Genomic DNA, 24,986 nt, shown 5'->3' with positions numbered 1-24,986 from the left:
TTTTTAAAAAAGAATGGGAAATTATATTCCATGTATGTATAATATGTCAAAATACACTCTACTGTCATGTATATCTAAAAGAAGAAAAAAATATTAATAATAAAAGAAAATTATGATCAAGATTATACTGGAAAGATACTTGTATAATGTGTAGTACAGTGTTACTATCCTTATTATATAAAGAACTTTTACAAATCAATTTAAAAAATATAAACAACCCAGTAGAAAATAGTGGGTGATATACTGGAATCAGCAAGCTATAAAGCAATAGCATAAATGGGAAATAAACTTACTAAATATTTAAAATTTTCAAATGAGAAAAAGTAACAAAAAGTAAAAGAACAACTTTTAATACATCAAATTGGAGAAGGTTAAAAGCCTGGTAACATTTAGTGTTGGTGAAGACATGGGTAAATGGACATTCTCATTCATTTCCATTTTCAGAAGACACTTTGGTTTATGTATCAAAACTTATGAAAAGTTTTTTCAGCTTGAAATTCTCCTTTTAGAAATTTACTAGAGGAGATAATTATAGATGTATGCAAATATGTCTGGAGAAATGCTCATCATAGCATTATAATGCAGAAAAATTAGAAACCACCAAAAAATAACATCAGAGAATCTGTTAGGTAAACTACAGAGAGCATCTATACTATACAATAATATATAGTTGTTCAAAATTACTCTGTTGAAAAATATTTAATGACATGGGAAAATGTGATATGTTTTAAGTGACAATAAGTAATGCTACCATCCTGTTTTAAATATGTACTAATGCATAGAAAATGTGCAGTAATGGACTGGGAATGTAGCTCAATGTAAAGTGCTTGCATAGCATGTTCAATCCCCAGTGAAGGAAAAAAGAAAAGAAAATGTGCTATCAGGGTATATAGTCTAAAAGATTAACAGTGGTAGTTGGACTCAGAGATGCATGCCTATAATCCCAGCTACTTGGAAGACTGAGGCAGGAGTATTACTTTTGTGAGGCTTGACTGAAATAAATCCTCTCTCAAAACAGAACATTAAAAAGTCTGGGAATATAACTCAGTAGCAAAGGATACCTGGGATCCAGCACTAGTACACGGTGGTGGTGGGGGTGATTGACAGTGGCTATAATAGAATTATGGGTGATTTTTGCTTTACTATAACTATTTTTATTATTTTAAAATTTTAATTAGTACATAAAAATTGAACATATTTATGGGGTACCATGTGATATTTTGATATATTTTATTAATTATTTCTATGATTTCCACAATGAAAATGTATTACTTTTGTAATCATAAATAATATTATAAAAATAAAATGTTTAAAATGTTTATGATACAGACATTGATATTTATGTTTTTCCTCAAGTGATTGGTTTCTTTGCATTATTTTGGCAAAGTCCCAAGAAAGCTTCTAGGCATTTTATTTTAAAAATTAATCAAATAATCATCAGACTAAAATTATTTGTTAATTTTGCAAAAATAGCAATTTTATTAAAGTCACAAAGCTAAACTGTATGACATTTTCATTTTAAAAATGAGACAAATTCTTTTTTAAAAAATCTTTTAAATATTTTTAGTTGTAGATGGACACAATAGCTTTATTTCATTTATTTATTTTATGTGATGCAGAGAATCAAACCCAGTGCATTAACATGTGTGAGGCAAACACTCCACCACTGAGCCACAATCCCAGCCTAAGACAAATTCTTTTAATTAGAAATTTAATTATCATTATATGCCTTTAAATAAGGATTAAATGAACTCCTTCCACTAAATTATAGCAGGTTATCTAACTTCATTTTCTAAGTTAGAGGAACACAAAGAAGTATAATTTCATAATTTAATGCTCAGCAACAAAGCTCAGTGGTAGAGTGCTTGCCTGGTGTGTATAAGGCACAGGGACCGATCCTCAGCACCACATAAAAATAAACAAATAAAATAAAGGTATTAAAAAATCTAAATCTTTGTCCATATTATTATTCTAAAGATAGGGAAATAAACCATATCATAAAATATGGCAAATAATCTAGGAAAAGTCTTCATTTTTTATTTCTAGAAAATGCTGACTTGGTTTGATATGAAGACATATGCATATTATATGTAATAAAATTATCCTGAAAATAAAGTTAAAATTAATGTAAACTTAATGAAATATTGAAATTGTTAAGTGCAAAACAACTAGTTAAAATTACATACTTTTATTTATATATCTTTCCTTCATTTCCCATTTCTAATAGCAAAATAACTTTTGTGAAATTCTCAAATGATTAATAGAAAGTTTTCTTTAAAAACTCTTAAATAACAAGTTTTGTACAAAATCTTTTCTTTGAAATCTGATTTTAGGCACAACTAATAACCTCTGTGACATGTATACAGGAGATAAATTCCAAACAGCTGAAATGAGAAGTGTAACTCATTTCTTTAACCAAGGTGCATAACACACCAAAGCAGTTTCCCTCTCACACCAGGTGCTGTTCCCAAAGGAGAAAACACTGCCCTCCAGTGGTCTTCAACGAGGAAATGAAAATAGTTTCAGGTACCATGATTGTGGCATTTATATGAAACATGATGTATTTATCTAGCCTTGTTTCTGGCTATATTCTTAAGCTGAAACTTATGTCTACAACTGAGCATACGGACACAATTTTCAAAACTAATTCTAACATGTACGTAGTTGCTTCAGTTAGACAGAAATATTAACTAGGAGGATTACGACTTTTTGACCCTAAAAGCTGACCACTTATTTGACTATCACAATTGGATTATGCTAGCCCCCTATAGTTTCTCACTTCCCGGATAAGGAAGAAAAGATTTCATCTTTATGTTTCCCTTGTTGGCCAATTTTTTAGCTAAAAGACATTTAAAATTGTACAGCAGGCAGAACCCCAGGGGACTGAACAGTGTTCCAACATCCTTAAAGGCTTCCCATCACTTGAAAAACCAAATTCTTCCTCCTGTTTCTTAAACTAACCAAAGTAGGCAAAAGCAATTTAAAAAAGTCTTTGTGTCTAGCATTGGAACTTTCTCATATTTCACACCATTATATAAATGTCACTCTAACCTATATGTATCACAAATGCTACGCTAAATTAGGGCCAAATTTGCAACCTAGTTTAACTGGGTTTCCTCTTTTTGCAAATGCAGTTTTTGTGTCTGCATTTAGCAATGCATACAAAACTGTCCGTGTAGCTAACTGCTTCGAATTGCTAAATTTGAGGATGGATGTGTAGATTGCCCGTCTTTATGCATGTGCCAAAGCAATGCTGTTACTAGTCATATAAAAACTTCCTAATCAAATGGACCTTGACTACATTGCTAAATTCTTGGACCATTTCATTGGCTCTTTTGGATTTAGTAAAGGAAAAGTAGAATTTTAAGAGGGGAAAGCGATAGTGTTCAGAACTCCTCTACTCCTTTATCTTTCAGTCACCAGAGCGAACTGCATCACATGATAAGACCATGGACTTAGGAGTCCTACTCCTCTAGGGGCTCATCCATTTCTAGTTATGCGACTTAAATTAGCATCATTTTCATGAACACAGTGGAAAATAGTAATGTCGGTCTCATAGGTAGTTATCACAATCAAATGAGGGAATGTTTGTGAATATCTAACATAGAGAAAAGACTTAATAAAAATTTTATTTTTATTCTTTCATCATCATTTCTTGGATTTTTAATCCAAGAACTATGAAGATTTCCTGTAGGCATGATTTTCTAAAATTAATCCTCCTTTATCATATTAAATAATGGCTCCTCATTCAGTTTGTGCTAAAAGAAAATATTTTAACATCTTATCACTCAGAGCACTTTTAAGTAAGAATCAAGTTTTTCTTTTTTTCACTCACATAGAAAGTTGAATCTTTTATTTATTCACCTATATTTACAAGGCACTTCATAATCTTATAAATGACAAACATAAAAATTATATTCATTACAAAGGTAATATAGTAACTAGACATATTTGGGTATATTGTAGTGAACTATAAAGTTTCTGAGCTTGGAAGTACAGAGTTCTATTCACATCTGTTCTGGTTAACCCAACTTAGCAAATGTATATTACAGAAAGAAAAAAATTGCTTTCTTTAATTCACTATTCTTTGATTTGACTTTCTGTTTTTTTGTGGTGTTGGGGATCAAACCCAGGGCCTCACATGTGCTAAGTAAGTACTTTCCCACTGAGCTACATCCCCAGTCCCTCACTGTCCTTTCAGTGAAGAAAAACTCACAAACACATTTTTAAAAGATACATCCTCTTCTCAATAGCTGTAGTAATGAGTTTTTACTGAGCCATGATCCCTTTCTTCATCTCCTCCCTGTGTATACCCACGGCATTTTAAATCATTGTTTTTTCCTAGATCAGTTCATTGAGAATGACTTCTTACCAATAATGTGATTATGATATTTTAAGTCAGACAACACAGAATCTTTGATTACTCAAAATAATCCTTACAATGCTGAGTCATACTATTCATGAATCAAAACAGTAGCATAGATTGATGAGAATGCAATGATGATTTGATGGATAAATTTTTATCAAACTCTTAGAAAAATTTTACATGAAAATTTTAAGTACCACTTAATGATTAAAAAATTATGTCCCATTAGATGTTGCAATAGTGTACACAGGCTATATTGAAGCCTGTGTAAAAGCATTATCTATGTATCAATAAATGCAAAGAGAGCTGCTGGTATTGCTCAATGGCAAAGCTCATGCTTAGCATGTGTGAAGTTCTGGGTTCAATCCCAGCCTCCTCCCCCAAAAAGGGGAAGAAAATAAATTCTGCTATAGCTAATCTAAATTAATGTCAAAATTTGACAATTAAACATATGAATTTATGATAAACATTCTGAATTTCAAAAATGCATCATATTTGTAACAGCACCAAAATAATCTAAAGTCAGAACACTTTTTTTCTGGGTATAATTATATTATTATAATTCTCTACCTTGACAGATGACAATTTTAGAACACTTTAAATACAATTTCTACTATATGCACTAAAATAAAATGTAACAGATAGACAACTCACCATAGTATAAGTAACACATTCAAATTTAGTAATTTATTTTCCAGGTGGAAACCAGGCTTCTTGGAAGACTTCAGACTATGCCAAATGGTCTGATTTCACCATAGAGGTAGGCACTAGATGACTAAATTTACTTCTGTGTAATTTTTGTTAACTACATTTTACATGCAAATGTCTATACAACCATGTTAATGAAGTTATAGAGAAAGAAAGTTGGCATTCCCATTTTTCTGTTTTATTCAAAAGCAACTTTTCAATTGACTTGCTCTATCTTTTAAAACCATTCTTCATTTAATCATAAGAAAATGGAAAAGTCTAACAATGCATTCAAGTTGGATTACAAATCAAGAAAAACAATTCTTATGAATAAAATTTAGACTTGATATTTTTCTTTCCATACTTTTATGATTTTGAGGACATAGAATGCTTTGATTGGAATCAGACCCAAACACTTTTTTTTTTGTTAATCATAAATATTTTGAAAATTGCAAGCTACTGTTCCATGATTATTTATTTAGAGAAAATTGTTTCCATCTTATCAGGGTCTCAAAATTTTCTGCACCCCAAATTGAATTGGATGCTTAATTGACCAGCTATCCAAAGATCTTTTTTTCCCAAGGAATATAAACAAACATATTTAAAGTCTACATGGGTGTATTTTCTGTAAAAATGTCAATAGCCAAGATTCAAAGCCAATATTGGTAATAAGATATACAGTATCTTTATGATTGGAACATTAATTATCAAAAACTTAGCTTATAAGAGAAGTGTCCCTAAGGTATAAGAAAAAGAATGATTTTTTTATAGCAAGTGTGGATACAATCTCACCCTATAACACCCAGAAGAATAAGGAAAAATAAAACCTCCTCCACCTTCACATATTAGAGGGAATCAGGATCCTGATCCAAGTTCCAAACTCCTGGAACTTGGGAATGTCTATAAAAACCCCAATATCAAGGTTTCAGAAACCTGCCACATCACAGGAACAGGGAGGCCTTCAATCATGGAAATATGACTATTAGGATTTCACAGATAATCTGAAACATTTGCTAGTCTCCCCACCCCCATGTTAGAGGGAAGGAGAAAAAGGGAGGAAGAGAGGAAGAATCAAAGCATGGAGGGAGGGGGAGGGAACCTGCTGTGAACATGCCAGGTCCTTGGTGCTTAGGTAGTCGACCTAGTCCTAGTCACAACTACTGTTATGTCAGAGATAACAATGTATTGTGTGTGTGTGAGAGAGAGAGAGAATTGGGGTGGAGTGGGGGACCAAGATGTTAAGAAATTTAGCAAATACATATGATTAAAAAAAAAAACCATTTGAGAGTGTTATGTTTATACACGCTGGGCAACATAAACCATAAACCTTGCTGCATTTCTGCAAACTGCTTCATGAAGCATACAAATGGCATTCCTGTCAATGGGAGGAATACACAGACAGAAATGAAGACAGAGACAAGCAGCACCCCAGGATGTAGAGTTTGTTCCCATTGCAAGCTGTAGTGGAAGATGATGACACCCAGAACAAAATGTCTTTATTCATGAAGACGCGAAAGCTTTGTGATCTTTGTGTACAGAAAGAATGATGGATGAAAAAGACTTAATTTCCTCCTTTTCTGTAATCAAAATATAAGGTCTTTTTCATTATTTTTAAACTACTTCTTATAGAACCCATTGTTGTGTTCCATGAAACAGACAAAACTCAGCAAGACAACAAAGACCTGATCTGCAGAAGAGAAGGTAATAAAGAGCAAGCCCTCTCCAGAGGGTAATTAATCCTTAGTCATTCATCTTAGAAGTCCCAGTTACAGTGAAGGTTAATGTTCAGGTAGCTTCTTTTCTATTTTCTTTAAAATTTTTTTAAACATTTTTTTCAGAATGTTATACTATTAATTGCCAATTTGCATATGTGTGCAGCTGCTGTTTTGGCTCTGAACTCAATCCGATAAGCTTGCTGGAGGTATCGCAGAGCACTTGGCAGCTTTCCTATTTGAAAAGAAAGCCTCTCCCCACCACAGAACAGCTGATCGTCTATCAGCGATAGACCCTGATGGCGTGAATTACAATTACACTACTTTTCACACTAAATCTGGGTGATAGCTACTTGGAAAGAAGTTTCATCATTTTTTACCACAAACTGGAAAAAGAATTACATGGTCATGCTGTGCTTTTAAAGGCAGTTTGGTTCACTTTTGTCTATTTAACACCTAATTCCAAGAAGTCCATAGGCATCCAGAGATCTGAATGGCGCGTAATGAATTCACTGTTTAGATTGAAGATTTTTAAAATCTACCTCAAATTACATTTATTAACAAGGCGACCAGGAAGTGTTAAAGTTGTTAGACGCTTCATTTATTAAATAATTTGTGGGTATTTTCAGTTGTCATATCTAGAGTCATGGGGTTTGCTTATTTTTTTTAATTAGCAATCCAAAACAATGCTACTGCAATTTAACAATTCATCACATAATCTTGGGCTCTTCAGTTCAGCTGTTAATGTTAGATAATTCAGATTGTTATTTTGATCTGTTTATAAATGATTTAGGTTGCATTGTGCTGTAAGGAGCACAGCAGCAGCTCAAGCAGATCTTCCTCATCTTTCTTGCATTGCCAAGGAGAGCTGAGGGGCCTTCCAGAGAATGTATTTGGGGAGCTAAGTTTAGCAAGTGATGGTAGTAAGGGACACTCATAAAAACTTGATTTATTATCATTGCTTAGCTCACTTCATCTTTAATTTACATTTCCTGACAGTTTGGAAAACTGAGTGAGGCCCTCTTTACCAAAGTCCATTTTATATTAGAATCTGATAGCTCTTTCATTTTCTGGGAGTTTAGAAATTACTGTCTTTCCTCTTCAAGAATCAGCCAATATCAGAAAATGTAAGACTCCTAAACATCCTCTTTCTTCTCAGTCTCCCCTCAGCTCTTCTCCCTCCCATCTTGACATTCAAATCCATTTGGAAAAAAATAAATAAATAAAACAAGTTAAACCCACCTCAAGCAGCAGAAGTGGAACACACTAATCCTGACGTAGTTAACCTAAGAGAAAAATAGATTTTGTTTTCCTTTTTTTAGTTGCTAGCTTTATTAGATTTCTCACTCTCACAGATTATCCGAAGACTACCCATTGATTGATCGCCCGTAGAGCTGCATTTGGTGTAAAGAAAAAACTCACAGCTTTATTGGCTCCCAGGAGACAAAACAAACAGAACAAGATATTCATATTAATGCAAACAATGCAACAAATAAGGGGAAGAATCGCCCCGCTGAAGCGAGGCACCGGGCGGCCGCAGCAGGGCGGGCAAAGGCCTGGGCGCCTCCCGCCCCTGAGCGAGGGTTTCCCGCCTGCCGGGACCCGGGTTCCTGGAGTCGTCCGTGCTCTGGGCCTTCGACTGTACCTGCAGGCCCCGAGAGTCCGGGCGGGCGTACCTGGCCTCCAGGGCCCTCCCGGAGCAGGGGAGGAGGCCTCCAGCCCCGGGCCTCAGGGAAGGGCCTGCGGTGACCCTTAATGTGCACTGCAGAACTGAAAGGGACTTAAGTGTCCTTCTTGCCTTCTACTTTCCCTTTCCTTAGGCCTCTAGGGGCCCTATTCCCCACTCTGTTTCCCTGACCGCTGGGTCAGAGAGTCAAGATTCTAAAGTGTACCTGCTAACCCCCCTGAGGCAGCATGGAAGCAGAGGTGAGAAAGATGCCAGAAACTCTGGAAGGGGGAGGAGACTCATTCTCTCTTGTTTAAAAGCTCAGTCAGGGAGGAGACGGTATAAAAACACAGTTAAACACAACACCAAACTTTACATGAACCAAAACGAGAGGAATGGTATGGACAGCAAATGCTGAGAGATACTTAAGAGGTCCTGAGACACTGCCTGTGGAATGAGAAAGGAAGAACAGTTTTCAGCCTGAAAAAAAGGATATTAGTTCCACACCTAACTACTTCCCAACCCCCAAACTAGGGAAGAATCTGTTAAGGCTTGATTTCATATCTTTACCATCAATGTGATGTTAAAAATAGGGCTGCCAACTATTGCATGGGGCATACTTATACTAAAAAAATTATTTGTTTATCTGAATTTCAAATTAACCCAGCCTCCTGTATTTTTATTAGCCAAATCTGCAATTCTAACTAAAAAATACTTTATTGAAGAAATCATGAAATGTCCTGGGAGTCTTTTAAGGGTGGTGATAAACTGGCAATTGCTAAGAAACAAGGCTCATTCTATTCAGTATATTTTTATTGGATCCTTGCTTTGAAAAAGAAAATGAGTTGCCTCGATAGCATATTTTCCCAGGCACATTGTAGGGTAGAAGAGGACGAAATGAGTGAAACTACTTGGAAATGTCCTCATCTTTAGCAGGAAGTAGCAGTGTCATTGGTGCCTTTTCTCAAAGAAATGAGCCAAGATTCATTCCCTAAGGGTCTCATCGACAGAAGAGCAGTCCCTTTCCTCCCCATCCTGGCCAGTAGAGGGTATCATACTTAGCATATCTGCAAGCAGTTATCAAGGTACCCATGTACTGTTACTAAATCTTCAGTCTACAGTCACTTTACTGGTTAGTCTTTAGTTTATTCTTAAGTCAGGGCTTCAAAACATTAAAGGGATGGGTCAAGAAAAATTCTGTTTTGAAAGTCATTAAAGTTTTAACCTAGAAACAAATCTCATCCAGGGTCTCCAGGATGCTAAAAGAAAAGATTTTCAAAATGCCAATGGTAAAACCTCAGGAAAAAACAGTACAAAACAGTGGGCATTTCAAGTGTATGTGTCTCTTTGTGTATTGAAGTTTGTGTGTGTAGGGGTAAAGGGAAATTCACAGAGCTGCTTTATGGAAGAAGCCTGCTGCTTGCATTTCATCCCCAATCCCAGTTACAGATTTTTCAAGCACGCTTTATCACTCTTCTGGATACTTTGGATTCCTAGTGAGATGGTCTGCCTTTTAAGTCAATTGTTTTAAGATGTACAAATGCACCTACACAGGACGCCACTTTATCACTAACACTTAGTGTTGTTTAACAACTGCAAATGGAGAAATTATGTGTTTAATGAGAGCTGTTTTCAGAGTTCATTCACCAACATGGGAGAAAGATAATCTAATGCTGATATCTCTCTCTGAGCTGCAGGGCCATCTCATATGGGAGAAGGCCAGTTCTGGAGCCAAATGCAATGTTTGGTTTGGTTTGGTTTAGAGAATTTTTAAAAATTAAGATCAATAGTTTTAGAAAATACATATGCTTACTTTCAGTCCATACAGTTTTGAGTTTTTTCTTTCACAAACACTATCCTTCAGTTTAAAATTTGAACTATCAAAAAGTTAGCATTGTGGCTTGAAGGGTCATGGTGCTGTGTAAGTACTTTAGAAGTACAAACTCTTTTTATCTTCTCTCTTATCTTACTTTGTGTCTCCAACTACAAATATATATTCTAATACTTGCTATACCCTTATCTGAGCAAGCCTGAGGAAAGTTCAGCACTCAATGATTAAGGTGGTTCTTCCTCCCAACAGAAATGTCCTGGGAGTCTTTTAAGGGTGGTGATAAACTGGCAATTGCTAAATAGTAAACCCTAATGCATTGTCAGGTAAGGTCAGGCTCCCTAATTCATTCTGTAGTTTAGCATAATGGTGCCTTTGTGTTAACAGACTTTGGATATGATTTAAGTTTCTTACAAAACCAAAGACAAAGTCAGGGGAAAAGTTTGTATTTTTGGAGGTGAGGGATTATTATAGAAGAAACAGTAGATTGATGGTCATGGGAGCCTGAGTTCAATGCCAGCTATTTCAGTAGGTTTGAGAGACTCATTCCTTCTCCTTTATTTATTTTTTTGTTTTGTTTTGTCCTCACAAAAAGAAAATTAAATTGGGCCATCTTGAAGACTTTTTAAAAAAAATGACTATTCTTTGAATTAATGTGATAACTCATCTTTTGTACTCTTGTTCCAAAGAATTCAAAAATGTACGAATGTATTCATGGTAGAGTCCTAAACAACAAAGGGCACATGGGCACATTTCAGGTTATCCAGGCATCCTAGATTTCAAGGGAACATTCGAACATGGGAGACTGGTTAAAAATGGAGGGATTGCAGGATCAGGTGCAGATTCCCTGGAGAGATGTGATGAACAGCCCTGTACACAGGACAGGTGGTAACATGTTTAAGAATTTACTTCAGTCCTATTTGAGGATTTTGGCCTCAGAGAGAAAACTGCAATAAAATGAAAGTTAAAGCTATTTAGTAAATATACAAAGCATCATCATTTTAAATATTCTAGCACTTGAACACTTAGTATTTCATCCATGAGGACCTCTGACGCTGGAGGAAGTTGGCAATATAGTTGTAACTGATTCTAGAAAGGATCTCAGAAACTTGCTTCTTTATACTTGATCAGTGATATGAGGTGATGTTCCTTTTGATTTGAGGCTCTTCTTGAACCATAAGCTCCACCAATCTTTTGCTAAACAGACTTCATTCACATTCTGAATCTGGTTTTTGTCTCACACATATTAAATTTTACAAAACAGAAAGAAACAATAGAGCTTATTAGGAAAAACTTGTTTTGAATAGCAAATTAAGCATAATGGAAATAGGAACATGTTTTAGCACAGTAGCCTCCCCCCCTTTCTTTTTTACCAATTGAACATTTACATCTTTTTCAGTACTGTGATTTTCCCCTTAAGTCTTAAGCTGGCACCACACACTTTCAACAAATAAGACTTACATCATTTGTATCTACTGAGAGAAATCATTGTAATTCTGTGGATTCCAAAAGCACAGCCTTCTGAAAGAGTTTTAGGCAGTCACCCCTAAACTGCATTAAACAAATCATTGTAGTGTACTAAGAATCCAACGAACCACCTAATTTCAAAGATTGTAAATCAACTGTCAGTTCTGACTGGTTTCAAATTATGCTCTATTCTCTGAGATTGGAAACCTGTAAATTCAGAGGTACACCTGACTTACATGGTTTGTTATTAAGAGATATGCCCCAGGTGGAGACATCTTCAAAGCCAATATATTTTCTTTATAACTGGTGTCAAATTGATGTATATATTAAAAAATCTTGGAAAATGATCTCAAAAAGGAAGTAACAGCCCAATGAGCCATATGTTCAGGGAACCTAACAGGTTTCCATTGGGACCAAATTTCACTTCACCTTTTTGTCCTTATGTGCAAATAAAAAACTTATCTGTAAATACACCATTAAAACAGTAATGCAAATTTGTGAGGTCTACAGATGGATAAAAACTTACACTGAGTTCATAAAAATCAAGTTGTGGGAAGGTGAAGAATTTTGTTAGATATTAGAAATATACAACACAAGAGTGAGTTGCAGTAAATTTATTTGAACTCCATAGGTTCACAGCTTCAGGTACATTGCTTCAATTGAACTGGTTAATGAAGAAAAGATGGATGAATAGTTAATAAATTGCTTAATTTCAATGTTGATGGGGTTCTTGAATCTCAAATTTACATTAATACATGTAAAGGTAATTTTTTCTTGCTGTTAGGTTGCTATTTTAACAGATTCAGACACTAGGGAATTTTCCAAGTGCCAGCTAATACTCATGCACAGGATTCCCTCTGTGCACTGTGTAGTTTTTCATATGAACAGGACCAATGATGACAATATAAAATGTCAAACTTCACTGAAGTCATTTTAATTTTATATCTGTATACTTTTATTGTGAAATATTACCAGCCAAGGGCAGAGAGAATACTATAAATGAAACCTTTGTGTATGTATGACTGAGCTTTATCAAACCTTCACATTTGATTTTAAAAAATGAGCAATTATGTGTGTAAAATTATGCAAAGGTAAAAGCAGAAAAAAGTTATACTGCATAGATTATCTTTCAGCCACTTTCATTTTCCATCTATGGTTAGAGGGAAGGGGGTTTTATGATGTAAATTTAGGCACCTGGTTTGCTAAATAGCACTGAGCACATTAGAAGAAACTGCACTCTCATTTGGTCCAAATTCGAAACCGGTCTATAGGTGGGTTCTCTGTAACCCACTCAAGTAGTAAGAACATCAACGTTTTAAAATCACTAATGATAGTTATGTAAATAGGTAATAGTAAAAATATTATAATGGTAGAAATAAAAATGTATTTTAAGTTCAACTATCAGTTTTTAAGCTAAAAAAAAGTAGAAGATATTGTATGAAAACCCCAGGTACTGGGTCGGCCTGCCTCAACAGGTTTATAAGACCTTTCCAGCGTAGACCAGGTTTTGGTGGATTCTTTGTCAAGGGACAGCCATGGTGTTACTGTGGTGACTAGCTTTTCTCTGCCTAGTGGGTTGGGCGCAGCAACCAGGTGGGGAGCGGTGCTGCTAGAAAGTCCCAGTCCCAACTGCCCCACAGTCTCTGCGGCAAGGGGTAGATTGACCCGCTTCTCTAAAGGCGTCTCTCTCACCCGCGACAGTCGCGACAGTCGTATGGTGTTATCTCTGAAGGTCCAGAGAGCCCCTTAATCTAGGCTTGGGGTCAGGAGGTCAGGCTTTTGGAAGCACAACCAATACTAAGGCCTTTCTGTGCTTATTGAACTGGGTTGTGGTGGGGAAGGTGGGGTTATTGGGTCTGAGGGTAGCAACATGGAGGTTTTGTGGGGGCTGACCACGCAGATTCATTGCAGGCCGGCGGGGCCTGCAGCTCCCCGCGCGCGGGAAGCGGGAGGGAGCCTTTAGGGTGGCAGCCCCACTAGGGCCAGGCCGGGCCGGGCTCTATAGTCGGTTCAGGGGTCTTTCTGGCTTCGACTTCTTCCCACCACTGACTGTCCTGTGACCTTCCTGAATTCGCTTCGGTCCCCTCAGCAGAAAGCGAGTGGGCCCAAGAATGCAGGCTCCTCGGCCACTTCTCTAAGGCGTGGAACCGAGAACGCGGACCCTAGTCCCAGCCCCGAGAAGCTCTCGGGGAGTGGGCGCTTGGCGCAGGCCGGGCCCTAGGGTGCACAGGTGCCGGGCTACACTCGGCAGGACCCGCGGAGGGTGCCGCAGGGGGCCGCTTGGGGGCTCCCGGTCCGCGAAGCACGCGGTGGCGATGGCTAAGTTCCACTCGCCAGCGGCGGGAAGGACGCGCGGGAAAGCGAGGGAGCAGGAAGCGGGTGGCGGCGGCCGCGGGCCCGCTGGAAAGGAGGGAGCGCCGCAGGCGGGAGGAGGGGGCGCGGAGGAGGGAGGCCGGGAGGAAGGAGGGAGTGCGGCAGGCAGGCGGAGGGAGGGCTGATTAGCATGCAGCAGCGCTCGCGCGCCCGGCTCCATTGTTTTAACACCTCCCCTCTCCTCCGCGCCAATCTGTCACCGTTCAGCAGGCGAACGCTGCTGCCTCAAATGCTGCTCTTCTCAAATGAGACGGATAATTAGTTGCCCCGCACGAATGCCGCACTCTTCTCACCCCTGATTGCTATCACCTTCTTGCTCCTGGCAGTTTTGACACCTCGTAATCAGCCTGCTGCTTTTCTCTTTTCTTCCCGACTTCTGCTTCCCTCCCCCCCTTTCCTTCGTAGTTGATTTATTTATTTATTACTATTATTTTAAAAGCAATCCCGGTGCCTATTTGGACGAGCCCTCGGCGGACTTAACCTTCCGCGTATACGCGTGTGCCTATATATGTATACGTACACTAGGGTGCACGCGCGGGAGTCGGACGCGGGCTGGCAGTTTGCGGGAAATACTGCTTCCACGCGGAGCGAATTTTCTCCTACAGATATTTTTGGGAAGGGAGGAGCTGGGGAGAGGGACTGGAGGGAAGAGTTGGGGAGACCTCAATTAATGCTTTAAAGATCTCTTAGAAATTAACAAACTGGGGAGTCTCGGAATCTGCTGTCAGAAGCGTGTTTCCCCCTCTCTCCTCTAACAAGCACTGACAGTCTAATTACTGTAGCTACAAGCAGCTGTCGAGGCAGCAGCCCGGGAGAGAAGGCGCCACAGGCTGAGCGCACCCGGCCGGCCCCCGAACCTAGCCGAACCAGGCGAACCCCGGCCCAACTCCCGGTGGATGGAGAAAGGGCAAGGCCTGGCCCCCGACAGCCCCGGAGAGCCCAAGGCGGGCCTGGGAGCCAGCGGACTTGCTTATTGTTTCATATTTATGAAGTCTTTACCTTGAAGGTTAAAAGATGTGAAGAAGAAAGGAGGGGACTTGGGGGGAGTGGGAAGCAAATCTTCTAAGCTTCCAGCCACCCCTTTTCTACCTCCTCGAGCTCCCCCCACCTCCCGTGTTGGTAAAATAACCACGCAACCCGGGCTGAGGGGGCGGGGTGAGCCAGGCTGGAGTGTAAGAAAGCAGATGTCCCCGCTGGCAGCAGCCTCAGCCTCCGGGGAAAGCTGCACCGGGGGGGCCCTCCCGAGGACATTCACCTCCCACTTCTCAGGCATCCCGCTCACAACTGCCTCGCCTCGGCGGGGGTGGTTTTTTCAGACTCAGCGTTTTGCGTGTGCAGCTTTTTTACCTGGGAGCTGTTCTTACCCGGCCACGCTTAGCAGATGCCAAGAGGCAGCCCCTGCACGACTCAGTAATAAAGAGACAGAGGGAGAAACCTGGTCGGTACCCACTCCACCTCTTTGAGCTGCGACCAGTGCCACCTCTGCAGAGCGGACAGGAGACTCCTCTTCTTTGGCCCAAAAGGGCCTGCCTTATAAGTTGGAACTTAGGGTACTGCAGGAACCCAAAAGAAAACACAGTTCCCAGTTCTTACTGAAAGTGGTGGAGGTGGGGAAAGGATGGACCGGAGAAGAGGGGTCAGTGAGTCTTTTTTTGGGCCATTTTTTTTTTTTTTTTAATCGGCAAGCTAGTAGATTTTAACTATGTGAGGGGAAATTGTCCCTTCTAGAAGGGAGGTAAAAAGAATCCCCTTTTCCCCAGATGGGTACAGTGGTACACACTGGGAAGTTTTTAGTTTAAATTTTGTGTATGTGTGTGTGTGTGTAGAGAGAGAGAGAGGGAGGCAGGAGGAAGGGGGGAAGGGAAGAGCTTGGATAATTGTCTAGGCATTTCCATTCAGTCCCAGTGGCAAGGGAAGAGATGTACATGCCTCAGAACCCTTCACAGTGAATACCTAATAATCGCCATGTCACCTTGGTGAGGAAGATGTCAATGTGATGTGCTTGACACCCTGAGAAGTCGAGGCACCATTCTCATTCTTCCACAAGTTAAGGCTCTTCACGGTAGCATAGGGGCCTGCTCAATCCCGCCCCCCCATTCCAAACTCTCCAGTTAAAACATTTCCTTCATGAAGGCTCAAATTTCTATTTGAGAGCTGCAAATCGATGTTTGCTTCATAAAATGGAAGCTATGCCTCAAGTACTTTTAAAAATCAGGGGAAAAGAGAAACACTCAATGCAAGAATCATAGGGAAGAAAAAGGAAAGGAAGCCTTATTTTAAACAATTTTATAAAATTTCTGATTTTGGTATCCGTTCTTTCAAATGTCTTCCAGTGGCCATCAATCAGGCTGCTAACAATGAATAACAATTTTCTCAACAAGAATGTTAACGTTTCTAATCTAAATTAATAAATATGGATAGTCCTCACAGGCTTTTATATTAGCTTCCATTACAAGCAAATGTTTTTTTAGAAAGTTTAGTTTGAAAAATGATTTATAAATTCAAAGTGATGTAATTGTAATAAAATTTCCGGTTATCACCCTTCTTTTAGGTTAATAAAAAGAAAACAGGATTTTTTATAAACTTCCCCCAAATGTGATTTATTTACCACAGGAACAAAGAACACTTTAATGATCACAACATAAGTAACTCTTTTAATATTTAATTCATTTCATTGTGTAGCTATACACAGAGCAAAAATTAAAAACACGTTATTAGAAACACTATAAAGTATTTAAATAATTATTACTGGGCATCGAACTTCTTGAATTTGGCATTTACTTATATTTTTGTGTTGACTACTATTCTCTTACAGATTTATTTAAAAAGAACATTACTTGTAGCATAAATAATCTAAAATTTTAAATGAAAACAAAACAAAACCCTCTATAGGCTCAAAACATCATCAAATTCAATAGCTCTCACTAGAAATCCAAGCAATAAGCTTAGATATCTGATGCAAACATAAATTATGATTATACACCTCTGTGAGCCACATCACTTTGAATTATGGTAAGAACACTGTAAACGAATACAATGAATTACAGTTTTATACAAGATGATCTTTTAAAAAATAATAAAAAAATTCAAATAGCTGTGACACTAGATTTTTCTACAAATGATCCTGAATTTAATTTACAATCAAGTATTTATAGTATTAGTAACCTGAAATCATCACACAACTTGACATGTCTGTTTTCAAGTGTGCCTTAAGTCTCCCCATTAAAGTGTGAATTAAGATGCCGGAGGAAATCCCCCCTGGATGTAATGGATGGTGGGAAAACTGCTTGACAGAATTCACATACTCGGGGTATTTGCAGTTCTGAGTCTGAGCCACTTAGTACCATTAAGTCACTGTCTTGATTAGAAAAGGGCTTCCAAAGGGGCTGCAGGAAACAAACAAAAATATCTTCTGTTACTTGTATTCAAAATCAACTTGCATTGAATTTCAAATTTAAGTATTTGAATGAGTTATGTATACATGACTTTATATACAAAATTCCCTATTATGAAAACAAATTACCTTTCCATAGAGATAGCATGAAGACGTGACTCAATTCTTTTTCATAGAGGACAAAACCAAACTAATTAAAAATCACTTGGGCTGGGGGTGTATCTTAATGGTAGAGTAGCCTCCATCCCCAGTACCATGAAAAACAAAACAAAACAACCCCAAAGAACAAAAAATAAAACTGGGGACATGCTTCCAAATTTTATCTTTACTTATTTAAAAACACTGCAACTTTAGCACCAGTAATTTTTAATAATTATCTCAACAGCAGTAGTTTGGGGACAAGTCAATATTTAAGACATTTTAATTAAATTCTATATTCTATAACAAAAATCTTGAGTAAAAAGGCTTTCATGGCACATTACATGTGTGATTACATTGCTCTTAATCAAAAGCAATGTACATTTCGCACTTTGATAAGTAAATATACATTATGTATGTGAATCAGCATTTTGATTTTCAAAAAGAAAATTTTTTTCTTTTTAACTACTAAACCGATTCCATGGTTCTGTTTTTGGGGAAAACTTAAATATTTAAATTAATTATTCAACAAAATCTATCATCGGATATATTCTTTTGGCTTCTTATTTTGCTTCTGTTAGTTAATATATAGTTTGGTTTTATTCTTTCTAAAGAAAGTGAAACTTATCAATAGTTGTCCAGTTAAAGAATTATGGGAAAATGTAATTTAATAGAACAACTTCCATTACAACCACCAGCAATTAAATGCCTTTCAAAAACGACATTTATTTCTTTTTAAACTTCTAGAAAGAGAAGATTTAGCTTAATAGTAGTTGTTGACTAAAAAATTTCTTACTTTCCTTAACTATATAGATTATTTAGAAAAATCTTCTTTCTTACCTTGACATAGGTGCATTACCTGGACATAGCTAAATTCTAATACTTTGAGGAGAATCACCCCATGAAGCCAATTTAAAAAGACTCCTTTATGCTCCTATTACTAATATATTTCTAAAGAAACACAGCATAGTCCAGCATCTGATAGTTTTCATTCCCTTAACTTCATTTCAATTAAACAATCATTTACATAAATAGTATATTACTGAATGAAGCATGACCTGTCTTCTTATAAACATCTTACTGGACAGATGCACACTTTATGTAAACACAGAAAATCTGTCTATGCAGCAAGATTCAGTATAAAGGGCTTATAATAACATGGGCTCAATTCTTTTTATAAGAATAGTAATATTTAAAATAGAGATTATGTGAAATTTGGGGCAAAATAATTTTTTTTTTTTTTTTTTTTTTTTTTTGCGGTGCTGGGGATTGAACCCAGGGCCTTGTGCTTGCAAGGCAAGTACTCTACCAACTGAGCTATATCCCCAGCCTGCAAAATAATTTTTTTAGAAAAACATTTTCCATGATTAAAAAATAGTCATAATTATGAATATATAAGCAAAAATTTAGTTGAGTTAATTAAAAAAAAAAGCTAATTTTAAACAAAAAAGGTTTAATGAGAAACTGATATGGTTACAAATAGATTATTACTTTGTAGTAAGAAATTAACTAGTAGTAATTTAGTTTCTAAATTTGATAAGCCAATCTTCTACTGCCAATTTATTTTCAAAGTCCTTCTCCAGAAGGATCTATTAATTTAGATTTAGTCTCTTCATAAGAGTTTAGTCAGGAGCCCAATCATTGACTCAACAAAAGTTAGAAAGAAATATCACATGGAACAAAAATAAGCTGATATTTTAAAAAATCTTTGCTATGATAACTGAATGTATAAAATAGGTGTTTAATAGTAATGGTTGATATAAAGTAAAAACTTATAATATGTAACCAAAATTTCACTTCTGTTACTATGAACAACTCAAGAATTTTGCATTCATCACATGAACTTTATTAATACTAATGAAATATTAAAATGTTTTAAAAGCCCATTTTAAGAAATATTCTTTTAATCCTAAGCTGTAACATGGCCTTCAAATCATACTAATTTCTTTGCTTTTTCTGCCAAAATATCAATTGTCTAACCTTATGCCCCATGTCTTGTGACAGCTCAACACCAATTCTCCTGCATTTTTTAAGTTGAATACTTTTCCATCAAGTTGTAATCACATACCAGCTGTTTCCCTTGCTGCAGTATAGAAAGCAAATGTACAATGCAGGGTGCCATCTACTGAAAAAGCATGCACAGACTAACTAGTTAAAGAACAGGCAAGAGAGAGGAAGGAGAAAAGAGTAACAAGCATTAGAACTGATACAGTTCACAGCTCTGCAGGAATTCTACTTGCAATAAATGAAATTGTTTAATTTGTTTCATTTAGCAGCAACTATAACTGAGACTGATGTGAAATAAGGTACAATGTAGAACATAAGTGAGTTTAAAATTAAGGCTTGTTGTCAGCAATGCCTAGTTTTTCCCACTACTAAAATATACTACAGCTTGTATATTGCTTCCTTTGCATGTTGATGAAAAAGTATATAACCTATAGGAGTATTTAAAACCAAAGGATATTTAATCAAGTGCTTAAAAAATAAATATCTCAAAGCAGGGACCATCAAACAAATGTTTGCAAGTTATACAGATATTTACTTTAAAATGTATTTTTACAAGCTTCTGTTTACTGTAACAATTATGTAGCTTTCATTTGCCTTCAGGCATTAGAACTTTTATTTTTTAAACAAAGAAAATCATTCTGTTATAGAATGTGAACCTACAAGGGAGAGTAAAAGTGGACTGGTAGGCTATAAGTAGTCTTCAAGCTTGTTGGAAACATTGAAAATATTTGACTAAAACCATACATATGCAGATACTATTTAAAAAATGTATTAGGCGGCATGTTTAGTGCCAGATTAGCAACCAAAACAAACACTAAACCTTACAGATCTATGTACTGTAAAACTGAGAATATAATAGAAGTATTAAATGACAATTACATATTTTGATAAATAGGACTATATTATGCAATAATTTACTTATAGGTAATTGTGTTTCTATAAAGATGAGTATGATACATACAAACTTTTAAATAGACAAACACATTTCACACTATGAAATTTAATGATGAATTCTGTTATTATGATACGAGTAATTTCAAATAAGGGACTAAGAAACTGACACCATGCTAGATATGGACAAGGTTTACATGCATTTTAAAATCAAGTCATAAATTTTATAATAGAGCTTTATCATATTCATATTTTTAAATTTCATGTTGTTTATCACCAGACTTGTATGTTTTACTGAAAGCTTTAACTTTTGCTAATTATTAATTTCAAAAGGATGTCTGATAAACTAAAAGAGAGGCATATCTGTGCACGTGTGGCAAAATGTGTGTTCACACATAATAAAATATGTTAATTCGAAACAGTTACCTGCTGTGGTCCTCGGATAGCTTTTCCTGGGGAATCCAGTGAGGGAAAAGGTGTGTCGGATGGGTCCTGAAGTGGGAATGTATTTATATATAACGCATTTTGGTCTCCAGGAGGAAAGCACGGAGCTCTATCCAGAGTTGTCCTGATACAAGTGTTTACAAGATTTGAGGGTTTTGTTTTGTCAGTTGTTTTAAGGTTTTGTATAGCTGAAGCTATGGGGTCAATTCCCTGAATTTCGAATAAAGTTTCTTCTGTCTTAAGAAAGTTTCCCGTGTTGTCTCTGAGCTCCATATTAAATTTATCTTGGCACATTGCCTCAGATGTGATAGGACCAAAGATGTTGGGTCTCTCTGGAGTGCTATGCAAGAAAGTAGAGTCACTGTCTGTAGGTGGGAACTTGACATTGAATTTAGAAAGTGATTCAAAAGAGGTGTCTTCCTCATCTCGGCCCAGTCCTCTTGGTGTGACAGATGTGATGCATGGTGCACCTCTATTTATATCATCTTTAGCCTGAGGCTTAAACAGCCCTTCTTGTTTATCTGTTTTATCTGTACACTGTATAGGCACAGAACACTGTGTTTCTGTGGGAAAAAAAGAACACAAAAGCAAAGAGTTACATTCAAATCATTCTTAAAAATTTGTTCCATCAGCTTTGGACTGATGAGTATTTTTTTTTTTTTTTTAATTGGTTATTATGGCATCTGAAAACCACTGGGGTTTTTACATTGCTACCAGCTTGCACAGGAATATTAGCAGCATGCAGCAGGTGAAGTAGAACATAGCTTATTAGTCACAGTTTAACTACTTTGTCTTTCCCTAGGTCTTTTGCTATAAGCTTTGCATTTTGTTTTACACTGCTCCACACTTAAAAAAAAATTGCTTATAGTGCGTACATTTAAACATTTTGTCAATAATAGAAACCGCAACTGTGAGCTTGCTTGGACAGCTAAGTTGTTAAAAGGGAAAATCCTTACCATATATATATATATATTTATTATTTACTACATGAATTAGATGAGTTATTCCCTCCAATATCAGTGTGTAACTAAGTATCTGACTAATAAGTTTAGCCTTTGTCTACTCTCAATAATCCTCTCAATAATGTGAGGGAGTAGTGGTGGAGGCTAGGAAGAGGGAAGAGGATGGAGGCAAAAGATGCAATTTTGGGATGCATGTTAAGAAAACTGCATGAGAATATATGATTTTCTCATACAAAAACGGGGGGGGGGGAGTATAGTTTGTGGATAACAGTAGATATCAGGTAGGCACCAAGGCTAATATAGTTCTAAATAGAAACCCACTTATCCAACAAATTCAGCTACATAGGACATAGTCAAAAGGTAGAAAGAAAGAACTTCTGAGGAGTCAAGAGATACAAGTTCCATAGACAAATGAATTAAGTTCTATTCTCACTTTAGATTTATTCAAATGAGCTTGATGTTTCTTTAGTTCATAGATGGTTTGAAACAGCAAATTAAAGGGGGGTGTGAGTTGTTAAAGCAGACAAGAAATCAATAAGAGCTGAAAGCATGGGAGGCAAGAAAAACAAAAATGCAGATGCGAGATCTCAGAAAGCACTACTAATAACGTAGGATCAAAAAGTTTTATTTTGCAGTATAAAAAAGAAAAATGATCAAAGCACTCGCCATGTTAATGATAACTCAGATACTAGAAAAAGTTAACTTATGTTCCACAATGTCACTTTAAGAAGGCAGTGAAGTTGGTAATGTAAGTATTCTTACTCAATGGATAAATAGTAAAAATTTAAAAAATTAGCATTTTAAAAAAAGATTGTACCAGGGAGGTTGTACATTCACAAATGGAGATTTGACCAATGATGTGAGTTTAAATGAACAGGTTGCAGAGAGCACCTTGTGAGGTGTCTATCCATGTTAGTAGCCATCTAACAAATGTCAGTTCCTCTGTATTCCTCTGATCTTTTTGTCTCATGACACCTCCCTATCCTTTGCTAAAGCACATTCTGACACCGGATATCTTGTGTTTGGATATGATATGCAACTAACTTCTTTAGTCATCCTGTCATATACCTACTACTTTTCTTCAGTCCACACTATCGCCTCTTATTGGATTATTACAACCTTTGAGATGGATGCTTCCATGCCACTAAAGTTGTCTCATCTCCAAACTGTTCTCTACATTGCAACTTTCCCTTCTATCCTCTTTCTCAGAGTAGTTTTTCTAAAGTACAAATCTTGTCATCTTATCTTTCTAATTAAGCTCTCCAAGACCTTAGTCCTTAGAGGGGCATATATAACTATTCAAAATTGGCCCGTTGGTCACCTTTCCATTCTTACCTTTCGCCATACCTGCTTTACTTCATACTGCAGATGTAATGAACTTTGTGCAGTTTTCCAAAATAATCATACTCTTTGTCTTTGGACCTTTGACATGCTGTGCAAATTGCCCGATATGTTCCCTGTCCTTTCCCATTACTCTTTGCCTAACTCTTAATTTGCTCTTCATATCTTGGTTTAGACATTAGTTTCTCTGGATGGTTCTCCCATGACTCTTAGATGCCCTGAGGACTGAACACTGTGTGTTATATTTCTAGGCATGCCTTTCTTTCTCCCACTAAAGTAGATTTTTTTGAGGGCCTAACCTATGTTCTGTTCCCCACTTACCTGCCCAGTATCCTGCTCTGTGCCTGGCACATAGTATGCCCTCCATAAATGAATTCTGAATGGATCTGTATTCTTTTCTTCACAGAGTCTAAGATAATAACCTACTTTACTGGATACTCTGTGACTAGGACTGGTACAGTAATTAAGAGCAAGCCTGATTGTTTAGTTGGACTTCTCTGACCTCTGAGGTTCTTAAAAAGTCCATTAACTCTCAAGTAGTCATTTTTCCTGGCAGTAGACTTGAGGGTGGCAAGAAATTCTAGGAAACAATAATCAAATTCTACAACACCTGAGGAGGAGGAAAGACTTACCAAATGATCTTCACAAGATCAGGGTGAATGCTTTAGAATCTGCTGTTGCTGCTAATGGCAATTTCTATTAACACTAGTTGTCCTTTCATGTGCCAAGCACTGTTAAAATTGTTACATTTGTATTAATTCATTTAGTACTCAGAATAATCTCAAGGTAGGCACTATTATTATCCCCAATTCATTTTTTTTTTTCATGTGGGAACAAACTGGGAGATGGAGAGGTTAATTCTAAGGCTACACAGCTAGTGAGTGGTATAGCTGGCACTGGAACCCAAGCAGTCTTTACTCGAGTCTGTGCTCACTCGGAACCATTATGCTAAATTGAACATGTTGGTTTCTATATATAGAAAGGAGTCCTCAAATTGACAGAAATGTGCTTGGAATTACTTTCCTAGCAGTTGACCTATCCCCCCTTGCAAAGAAAACATGGAGAAATCTAACAGCTGTAATAAAGCAGATATTTTCTTTTAGTACAACTAGATGGTATGCAACTTCAGACACATTAAAATAATTTGAGTTAATCTGTTCATGTGATGAGAGTAAATATCTACTGAAAGGAGATTTAAACCTAGGATTCCTAAGGCTACTAGAAATCTAAGCTTAGAAAACTTAAAAGTCAAATGAGTTGCATGAAAATATCTGTCAGCCTGACACCATACAGAGAACCACTTTAAGGTGAGCAAATAATTTCTTCAGGAATACTTTTTTTTTTTCAAGGAAAGCAAGTAAGATGAAAGAAATTTCCAAATTTTGAGTACAGGCTATCCATTAGATTACTTCTCAGTCTAATTACCATGAATACTGGCAAAAAAATTAACTAATCGTAATCTCTAATCCTATGTTCTTTCCCAATTGCCAACGAAATAGGATACTCCTTTTGAATCAAACAGTAATTTTTCCTGAAGACATATTTGCTTAAACATTCATTTCTATCTTTATCCTTTCACAAGGCTATTGCCATATGTGGATGAATAGAAAAAATAAAGTAATAAACAGGAAATGTACAGTTCTATTAACTCATCATTTAAAAATGAATTATATTCAGTTCTTTTAAAGTAAAAATCAAATTTTAACAAAA

General features: G+C 36.8%; 1 protein-coding gene across 10 annotated transcripts in view; it reads right to left on the bottom strand.

Annotated features, from left to right (window-relative positions):
* The window catches only part of TANK (TRAF family member associated NFKB activator), a 136,940-nt gene that overhangs the window by 45,103 nt on the left and 66,851 nt on the right, over window positions 1-24,986 (bottom strand). For 7 of the 10 annotated variants that reach the window (XM_079131806.1, XM_079131805.1, XM_079131807.1 and 4 more), the window contains 2 exons: window positions 20,956-21,536; window positions 16,746-17,485 (listed from right to left, as the gene is read on the bottom strand). In XM_079131806.1, the coding sequence (XP_078987932.1) occupies window positions 17,309-17,485; window positions 20,956-21,536 (758 nt within the window). In that variant the 3' untranslated portion in view covers window positions 16,746-17,308. Of the gene's footprint in view, window positions 1-16,745; window positions 17,486-20,955; window positions 21,537-24,986 lie in introns of those variants that run through there. The other 3 variants (XR_013762530.1, XR_013762531.1, XM_079131808.1) reach the window with 1 other exon arrangement.

The sequence above is a fragment of the Sciurus vulgaris genome (genome assembly GCF_902686455.1).
Source record: "Sciurus vulgaris genome assembly, chromosome: 3".
In the NCBI taxonomy this organism is placed as follows: Eukaryota; Metazoa; Chordata; class Mammalia; order Rodentia; family Sciuridae; genus Sciurus; species Sciurus vulgaris.
The sequence above is the reverse complement of the archived record's forward strand: the minus strand, read 5'-3'. Positions and strand labels throughout refer to the sequence as shown.